At 41.9% G+C, this 10,615-nt stretch overlaps 1 protein-coding gene across 1 annotated transcript in view; it reads left to right on the forward strand.

Annotated features, from left to right (window-relative positions):
• Positions 1 to 7,396, forward strand: part of pi15a (peptidase inhibitor 15a) — a 48,313-nt gene extending 40,917 nt beyond the window's left edge. Inside the window, exon 6 of the mRNA XM_038809638.1 lies at positions 1,415 to 7,396. Coding sequence (XP_038665566.1) covers positions 1,415 to 1,550 — 136 coding nt within the window. The 3' untranslated portion in view covers positions 1,551 to 7,396. The remainder of the gene's footprint in view (positions 1 to 1,414) is intronic.
• The last annotated feature ends 3,219 nt before the right edge of the window (positions 7,397 to 10,615 follow it).

The raw sequence follows: 10,615 nt of genomic DNA on the forward strand, positions 1-10,615 counted from the left end.
CGTTGCACCCGATTTGGTGTCGGGACGAAGGCATGAATTTTGCCTCTGTGGGATTTAACGGAGTCACGCGAGATATCACGATTGGATCTCACTCTCGCTGGATGAGATCCAGATTAGGCGCATTTAAATGTGTATTCGCCGGATTCTCCAGGGACCTGGGATTCACCGACTGTGCTTCACCAGGGCACCGTTTAGTACTGGTGAACATAAACATGGACCAGTATAACGGCACCTGGTGGGGCTCCTAGGTCATTATATACCCTGGATTGTCGGGCATTGCGCAGGATGGTACGCTGGCACTTTTTCTGGCATCTGGGCACCTTGACACTTCCAACCTGGCATTGCCAGGGTGTCCAGGCAGCAGTGTCAAGGTGCCCAGGTAGTAGGTTGCCCTTGCCAGGGGTTGGGCCCGGGGGTACCTTGCCCATAAGAGGGGGAGTGAGGGAGGTGCTCCAGTACTCCAGAAGAGGTAAGTTGGGTAAAGTAGGAGGGGATCCAAAGGCTGCAGCGTGGTCGCTGAAGGAGGTGGAAAGGTCTGCCCCAATCCAGTAGATCGCCAGTGCAGGAAATTATGTAAGTGTTGCCTCGACGGGGTATTCCTCACTGAGGCCAAAAAAAGCAGCAAAGTGCCGTTGGATAGCGGGGTCTTTCACGGTGCTGCCGGCACCGAGAAACAACTTGCTAAATGCGCCCAAAACTAGACATAGGAATGTTTCAGTTGAATCACGTCCATGGTTTCATGTGCGTCCAGAGTCCAGAATCAAAGTCCGACAGTATTCTTTCATGAAGTCAGCAGGTTGAAAATTGATGCTGGATAATCCACTTTACCATCAGAGATGACCTCCATCATTGGATCGGCACATTGAAATGATTTAGGCACAGGTGCAGAGGTTCCAGCAGAAAACAATGGGGAGCCAGGTATGCTTGGAGTGTTGGGGGAGCAGGGTGGGGGGGGGGGGGGGGGGGGGGGGGGTCATGTGACTTTAACCTTGGTTTGGACAAATTATATATATTCCTGGTCTGGATTCCTGAAATTGTTAATGTTTCCATCATTAGTAAGTTCAACAGAGGTTTCTGGGTCCTTTAGACTTCTCTGTTGGCCAGGGGCCGATGTGAAGGGTCTTTAGACAAGTCATGGGAATTTGATCTCTGCAGTCACAGGGCATTAGTGCCTCTTTAGTGATAATAAGGTTGGAGCTGTTCTGAAAGCCGCGAATTCCTTTTGTGTGAATCATAGTCAGCCATAGATTCAGACATTTTAAAACCTTTCTCCAGTTTTAAAGATTTTATAAAGTAGCCATGCTGATATATATTTATAAAAATATAGAATGAAATCTTAGTTCCTTGTAATTCTATTTACCTTCATTGATAAACTACTATATCACAACCTCATTGCATATTTTTATTTTTTTAGGGGAAACTGGATTGGGGAAGCACCATATAAAGTCGGAGTGCCATGCTCAGCCTGCCCACCCAGTTACGGAGGAGCTTGTAGCAACAATCAATGCTTCCCACGAGTAACTTCAAACTACCTGTACTGGTTCAAATGATTGATTTGGTTTACAGAATGTGTTACAACACTACATCAGGATTCCTCTACAGAGTTACTAGTCAGCTGAAGGAAATTTGCAGAACATATTTGCATTAATATACCCATAATTATCACTGAAAGTTTGGCCTTAAAGCTATCTTACAACACTTAATACTATCATTGTACTGCTTTTAACTTTCACCAAGTTAGCTCTCATAGAAATGCAAAACTTATATCAACACAATGCTCTGTATTTATGAAGAAAAACAGCATGATATTGCAGAATGTTGCTGCGTTTTGTATACAGGTGAGAATAGAAAGCAGTTTACCACAGGTTTTGTGCATGGATGTGGTATAATATTACTGAGCTGGTAAAGCTGTTCATTGATTATCCATAATGGGTATGTAAAGGATTGTACCTCGGTCACTGTTAAAACCTGAGGGTCAGTTAGATAAGCTAGAAGATGTGCTTGTAGAAAGCAGTAATTATAGCAAATGACAATTTAATCATCTCCACTCTGGATAACTGAGGCAGTCTAGCTTCACATGGTGCTACAAAGTTTATTTAAGAAACTCTATTCCGTAAGACACACAGGCCCAAATTTTCCAGTTTCTGGATCATCAGAGACTGGACGTAGGGTTAAAGATGTGCATTGGATCCTGTGGAAGTCCTTACATGCTGACCGATGTGGGAATTTCCCAGGAATTTTTTTAACTCTCGATGGCAAATTTTCCTGCTCTCCGGGACCCTCCGTGAAAGACTCTAATTGTACGCGAAGCGGAGACTTGGGACAGATCTGCGGTACTCACCTGAATAGTTACCCAGGAAATTTTAGATAGATTAAAACCTGCTCCAATACCTGGGAAACTCCACAACTGACCCACCCGCCCATTCAATTCCCTGACCCCACCCCACTGGCTAAACCCAGCCCATCGGATTTTTCTCCAGACCCGACCTGACTACCACCAGAACACCAGATTAGCCCGTCCCCCACAACCGATATGACCCGACTATCCCCCAAGAAACCGACTAACCCAACTCCCCCTCCTCCTGGGACCAGACCAACCCATGCCCCAACCACCTGACTATCACTTGACTGGACCTGATCAACCTTCCCCACGCTCTGTACGTCCTCCCCAACCAGACCCAAATAATACCCCGCCATCTGACCCAACCCAACCACCCGCCTTACCACCTGACTGGATCCTGACCCAACTTCACTAACAACTGACAGCCTGACAACCCCCGCAATTGGATCCAACCACCACCCTGACCTGCCTACAGCTTCCCTGCCCCCGACCACCTTTCTGCCATCATTATCTGACCTGACTGCCATCCAAATATCCCCTGGGCACGTAACTACCCGCCCACCCACATACCAACCTATTTAGCCATTTACCCACCTCACCCACCTAGCCACTTAACCATCCACCTTTTACCCACCGACCCACTCACACACCCACTCACTCACCTACCTTAGCCACTACACATTCACTAATTTACACTCAAAGACCGGACCTTCAAACTTACCAAACAGAATACAGCAGCTAGTGCCATACAAAGGGGGCATGTCCCAAATTCCCCAAACTCTACTCCGCTCCTGAGTTCCCCGGGAGAAGATGCGCTGTGCAATTGTTTGGCAGCTGGGATCAGAAAATCCCAGGAGAAATGCACAGCAGCATTAGGTCAGGAGAATCTTTGCGCTCACTGGCAATGTATGCAGAATTGCTGCTGTTCAGAAGATTCTGGCCACTATTCTGTGTCAGGCATTACTTTATGGTACTCATCTAAGGTATCAAAATATGAAAAAATAGAGCAATCGATGAGGGTGCTTCAGATCACTGTGATCAATATTTTGATCTCTTACATATTTTCCTGTAACAATGGGAATTTATAAACTCTAGGCAGCTCAAATATACATAAACATCTGTATGTTCAGGTAGCACATGAGCAGGCTCTTGTGCCAAAAAAAATTTGTTACATTTCTACAATATTTACAGAGGATCACATTCACTGTCATCTAACATTGTCTCTAGCTGCATGACAACATTTTTCCCTTTTGAATTCCAAAATTTCTATTCTCACTGGATCCTTATTGCTTGTTCTATTTTTAATTTTTAACCAATTTTAGCTTACTGCAATTTTCCCCTGAAACATCAAAAGAATTTATATGGCGTTGTTAACATGGTAAAATGTCCAAAGGTACCTCACAGGCTAGTGCACACTTTCACATAATGCCACTCTCAATGCTACACTGATGTACCAATTACACAATTCACCCTGAACAGTGGTGCTCATCAAAACGTTGAGGAAATCCCAGTGACTTTGTTTAAGGAACGTGTTGCATTTTTACAGCAAGCGTTGCGGAACATTTCCCTGTGGAAAAGTCAGTCACATAGAAATGATAGCTTATTATTCTTGCATTGTGCTCATCATTCTTGGCTGCTTAATTTTGGACATGATTATCCGGTCCTGCCCGCCATGACGGGACTGGAACATCGGCCTTTGTCTTTAAAAATGGCACTAATAATTCATACAAAATAGAGAAGAATGTCGAAAAGTTTGCAAAATGTGTAACATTCTTGTTAGTTGCCCCAGTTATCAACATTACACGTGCCGAGAAATAAATCATAAATGATGACTGCTTGAGCAGCCATTACTCAACCATTCTGTGTATGTTCTAAGTTTGATTCAGGTTGTGTTTCTGTATATACACAATGGCCTGGGGTTTCTGCTTGGTTGTGCTGGTATTGTCAGTGCAAACTGTTAAAAATTGGCGAACCCAGTGCAAATGTTTGTGGAATTTTAAGTGTAAATTTTGTTCAATGCAACCTACTTTTCTGCAACTTTTTAATGTTGGTTTATAGACATTTGGCTACAATATGGCTTTGTCCATCAAACCAACCAAACCCCCAAATCGAATTAATGATCTTAGGTAGTTTCCACCAACTGTGACCATGTCGACCTTCTGAGATGTCTGAGAAGTCAACTTATCTGATGCTTAAGGATATAAATAGACACATTCTTAAACGTTTTTGTTTTTTTCCCCCCTCCAATTTACTCTGAAACCAAAACTGTATATAACTGGCAAATGGTTCTGTTCAATTTCTTAAAATTCAGTTTCATTTATTTTAAATCAATTTACCAATCGATTTTGGTCTAGGCACCGATTAAAATCCTATTTTTTGATTAGCTCATTTTCAGATGTAGTGACAAAATGGTACCAAATTCCCACTCCTCAATATAATGAGGATTTCTTTTTTAAAGCAAGCTGACAGATATTGTATTTGTCGAAATGTTGATTAAGCAGAAACTTGAGGAAAAAGAACACATTTCAAAACGACTGCATTTCTGGGTGCAGTTTGCACCCGGATCGTTGATCACACCCAAAGTGGAACCTCGATCCCTGTGTTTCTTGTTGCTAGCTGTGTAATTTCAGTTTTGGTGAAGCAAACAGATAAGCTTTTTTGAATTGGAATTACTAAAATTAATAACTTGAATAAGTGATGCAAATTAGTGTGTTTTGTTAATGTGAGCAACTTTGTTATTTTCTGCATAGATGATATATGCAGCTGCAGAATATATTAAAGACCAAGGCATCACCTTGTGAAATTGTGATGGTAAAGCTTGATTGATCATATTTGTGAAATTATGGGCCATATTTTAAAACAAATTTGTCTCCCTCCAGCTGAGCTACAGATACCAGGAAGGCCCCAGATTTGATCCTCATTGTGTGCTATATTAGCTGATCTCGACAGGGTTTGCAGCTATACATAGCTGGAAATGGACAGTTAAGTTGCTAGACGTGTGCTTCTGTGAACATTCGGTGGAAACAGGGGCAGGTTTAGCTGTGTCTTATCTCTGCAAAAAGATAGCTTGACTGTGATTATTAGTGAGGCTCATTCATGAATAATTGGCATCGGAAGGAGATACCAGCTAACACACCAAGTTGTTCTGCAGTTGGAAATCAATGCTTTCAGGAGAGGAGGAGAAGTTAGTAGGCATAATTGACTAAGTGAAAATTAAAAACGGCATAGTAACAGAAATATCTTTGTTCTACATTTTCTTTTGTAAGATTCCTCCATTTACAGCAAAATATCATCTTCAGTGTGCTCCAAAGAAGAGGGAATAGAGACTCGCTTAGTGCAGTGAAAAGACACAAACAAAGCAATTTTAATATGAAGTTGGCACTGGTACAGTTGTAACCATTGCACTGTAAATTCCTTCACTATTCTGTGGAGTACTGACAATTTCTAATAGAAACATTCAGTAACAAAATCCTCTCACAAGAATTCGATTTTGTAGGTCTAGGTATTAAATTATTATTCTTTCTTGTTTGAAGAGTGAAGGAAACAACCACATCCTCTTGTACTGCTTCAAGCAGGGTCATTTCATATTTTTCTGGGATTTTGGTACACATTCAAACATTTTGGGAATCTACTCGAATTAGCTTTTAAACATTTGTTAGTACCTCACACCACTGAATGGAACAACTTAAACCAGTGCCCATGCAAACATCATTGGAGAGTAATTATTTTAATTTCATACTTTTTGAAGTTACACATTATAAATAATAATTATTTGAAGAAACATCAAGAATTTTTTCAGGACAATGATCCGGCTACTTCACATCGTCATTTTGGCTTTTGGTTGATGCAGTTGGACATATTTTGTTGTCATTCACAGAATGAGGCATCATTATGATGTCACTCATTATATTTCACAGATACAGTGAGGGGGGGGGGGGTAATTTTAAGCCCTGAATCTACCAACCTGAAACAGGGCTAGAGGCAGTTAGAATGGAACAGCAGAACTAGCCCTTGACTTCCTGCTCTCATTCTGCAAGATCCAAGGACCCCTGCCCACAGCTAACAGATTTATTTTGCAAATATTCAAATTGGGTTCTGATGATACAATATTATTAAAACATTCACTTTCAGCTTCCTTCGGGCCAGGAGGAGCAAATGTGCTCCTGCAGATTTTACAATGAAACCTGGACCTCCCCTGCTCCAGATCCCCTCCCTCAGACGTAATCGCTTCTAGCCCTCAGGTTTTTGAAGCCTCTGTGTTTTCAAATTTGAACAGGGCATCTAATTAGAAAGCACAGATACAATCCGGCTTTTAAATATAAATTTAAAATAGATATAAAATAGTCAGCATAGAAAGTTTGAGCTAATCTATCATTTCACCTAGTTTACGCAAAATTTAAACAGCCTTAAAATTATGTCATGTGATAATGTGAGCATTTAATGCATTTGTCGACAATTCACTTTCCACTTTTTAACTTATTTTAGATATGTTAATTTCTAAAATAGGAAAATAATGTCAGGATTGAATATTACGGATGCACTGGGGTCATTGCAATAGACAAAATTATACAATCGACAAGCCAAGTGCGATACTCCCCTATTTACATTCACACCAAAGTTAAAATGACGTCTGTATCTGTTATCCCACTGCAGAGCTCCAAAACAATAGTTACAAGTGAGAAAATAGGTCCTGTTCCATGTAGCATTAGTTAACTAACAACGTTGAGTTCATTCCTAAACAAAGTACACTGTCTGGAAAACTGGTACACTTTCCTAAGCAATAAAAATGTACACCGGTTAGTTCTGTTTTACTTTACATTGCATTGAACTGTACCAAACATACTAATATTGATTTTATTTGGATTTAAAATACTTCTGAAAGATTTGTACTTAAAACTGCAACCACATATAGACATCATTCATCTTGAAATCCACAAGCTAATATCCTTGGAAAAGCTGATTGTTCGGATATTAAAATAAATTATCTTGTCTGCCAACTGTATTCCATAAGTGGTAAATAAAAGTTTATGAAACACAGTTCATTTCTGTGCCTTACAGTGTCTAAAAAGAATCAATTATTTCAAAAATATAACAAATCCATCAGAGTTTTTGTAAATTATTATTGAAACTCTCATGGCATTCCAAACAGTAAGTTGGAATATCTTGAGTACATATTAACTTTTATTGGCAGGCAATAACTGATGGTGGCATTTCAAACCACCTTCATATATGCCACCGATTATCCTCGCTGTTGTCCTTAATGAAAAGGAAAATCAAACAGTGTTAAGCAAGGCTATCGCCAGTTTACTGCTTGCCAATTGAAGTAAGACTCTACAGCTCCCTGTCAACTGGGTATGTCACATCCCCCTCACTCTCTCTCTCCTCTCTTATGTTTCTCTATTTCTTCTTTTCTGTTTTTCTTTCTCCTCTGATTTTCTCCTTCTCCATTCTTGGCCTACATGCTCCTCGGTATATTCCCATCAGAGGTTCCGTACTGCAGCAGAAGTTGTAAAGAAAAGTGCTGCCAATTTACCACTGGAAGTCAGCCCATTCTGATTTTCTGATGGGACTGTAATTATGTGGCCAGCACTGTCAATGGGCGCCAGAGAGTGTCTCATAACGAGAAGCAAATGGGGGTCAAGTGATACAGTCACTAGCTAGACACCATTATTCATGCACCCAGCTCCTCAACTTAACCACCAACTGTACATCGTACAGGTGAAGGCCTGGGTATTTTCAGCAATATTAAAACAAATCTTCACCTGCTGGCTGTGGTGATATGAGTGGGAGCACTGCCATTGGTGCAGAGCATTGGTTTCCCATTGGCTCTGGCTGGTCATGTGCCTCTCGTCTGATTGGCTGGGACTAGTCATGTGACTGCTCACCAATTGGTCGAGAGGCAAGTAGACTCCGCCTCCGAGGTGGGGTATAAGTACCCAGGTTTTCCGGCGGTCGGCCTTTCTCTGTAGTCGACCACCGGGCTAACAACTAGCTGATTAAAGCCACAGTTTGGATCTTCATCGTGTCTCGCGTCCAATTGATGGTACATCACTGGAAAGGTTTAGGAGGTATTTTGTTTGTGTAGAAATTTGTCAAATGCTTGTACAACATTCTGGCCATCAAGGGACATCTAGCAACACAATCTTTCCTTCAGGGGGTCCTCCGGCAATCCACCTTGGTTTGAGGAGGAAGAAGAGAAGCAGTAGCAGCAGCCAAAAGAAGGAACAAATAGAAGGAGGTCGAGCTTGCAGGAATTGTTACCCTCCTCATTGAGATTTTAGACCTGGAACCAAAATATCTGCCATTGCCTTAAGATCAGTACATTAGAAAGCCGTGCTTCTCCTGCGAGGTTGTCAAAGAGTTGTGCTGTCTTCTGCAACAAATGTTGCGCTAACTGCCAGAACTAAAACAGCAGTACTTGTGGCAGTCAAAGTCAATGTGCCGTGAACATTTTTGACTCCAGCTCACTCCAGACTTTCCACAGGGAAATCACTTATACCACCCAGTCTGCTCCCATGCTTGCAAAAAACCCATGTTTGATTCTATATTCGTGAAAGTAAACACTTTCCCTACGTTCCCCAGTGGACACTTTGAAATGTCAGGATAGGGTTTTGAGGTTCACATGGATTGCAGACCTGTCCCAAGACCGGAACCACGTTGACTGCACTCATATCAACCTGCAGCTTCTTTCAGATCACCCTATTAACTTCATGAATCGTTTAATTAATGTTCAGCTGGTACTGTATATGATAGTCATTAACATGTCAAACATGTCTGGGTCCACTCTCCTGACAGCTGCCGTGATATTTTATGTTGTCCCAACCCTCCATCACCTCCACAATAATACAAGGTTGGCTTCTTGGGTGCAAGGTCATCCTCCGCATGCTTGGCCTGTTACTTCTCTCGGGAACCCATGCTCTGTAGCTGAACAACATTACAATCAGATCCATGTATCAAATAGATCCCTCATTAAACAGACCATTGGAGTCCCCAAACAATGATTCTATTGTTTGGACATGTTGGAGTCCTGCAATGCAACCCACCAATACTTCCCATAAAACAACGGTTTGCTCTATTTTGCTCTACAACTCTTGACAACACACAGAGTCACTATTGGGTTGAGGACATACTGCATGACAGATAGAGCATTAAATGCATGAACAATGGCGAAGGAAAGCACCAGCTTTCAATTGCAGCCAGAATACTGAATGGAACAGCTCACTGGGGAAATCATCCTTGTCCCCCTACATTAACAGTCATGTCCTACATCATTCCTAGCTCATCCAGTCACATATAAACTGTATTCACTCAAAGATCAATATTGATATTCCTGTTAGCCTGACATTACAAGTTCAGCAGCTGCTAGAAGAGCACTTTGTAACAGGGATTTCAAAGAAGTTTATCATTTTATTGATTTGCTCAAATTCCTAACTATTACAACTCTCTGCCATGTCTAAATAAATGCTCCAATGAGATGATCCCTCCACTGGCTTTGCATTGGCGGTGGACGATTGCCGTGACTTAGGTATCTGAGATGCTTATTGTCAGAGACCTCAAGGAGCTCAGTTCTAAAGGGCTCAGCTACAGAAAATCCAATGGGCCTGTTAGCACTTAAAAGCAGCCTGCAACCCGAGATAGTCGGCTTCCCAATGTGGTTGAAGATCCCTTGGTTTTCTGGTACAGTCAAGGAGGTTCATGTGGTGCAAGTTCCTCTTTGAATGCAGATCAAATTAGTCATTAGGGTGACTGGATGGATCAAAGACTTGGCCACAGTGCATAAAGAAATTCAATGACAATAAAAGGAAAGTGTGTGGCACTGTAGTGCAGTGATTAGCACTGCTGCTAGAGATCCAGGTTCAATTCCCACCTTGGATGACTGTGTGGACTTTGCACACTCTCCCTATGTCTGTGCAGATTCCTTCTGGGTGCTCCGGTTTCCTCCTACAGTTCAAAGATGTCCAAGGATGCGCAGGTTAGGTGGATTGGCCATGTTAAAATTGCCCCTTTGTGTCCAGGGATATGCAGGTTAGATGGGGTTATGCAGATAGGGCAGGGTAGTGGGCCTGGGTAGAATGTTCTTTCAGAGGGTCATGCTGACTCGATGGGATGAATGGCCTCCTTCTGCACTGCATGGATTCTATGGGATATCAGGACTGCTGAAGTAAGATGTCATTTCACATTGCTGTTAACCTGCAGTGCCCTGTTTTTAACATTAACACTAGAATTCTTCTTTATCCTGCTTCTTAAATCTGTCCTTCAATCACAATGGAAGCC

This window comes from Scyliorhinus canicula, chromosome 10 (assembly GCF_902713615.1).
Source record: "Scyliorhinus canicula chromosome 10, sScyCan1.1, whole genome shotgun sequence".
In the NCBI taxonomy this organism is placed as follows: domain Eukaryota; kingdom Metazoa; phylum Chordata; class Chondrichthyes; order Carcharhiniformes; family Scyliorhinidae; genus Scyliorhinus; species Scyliorhinus canicula.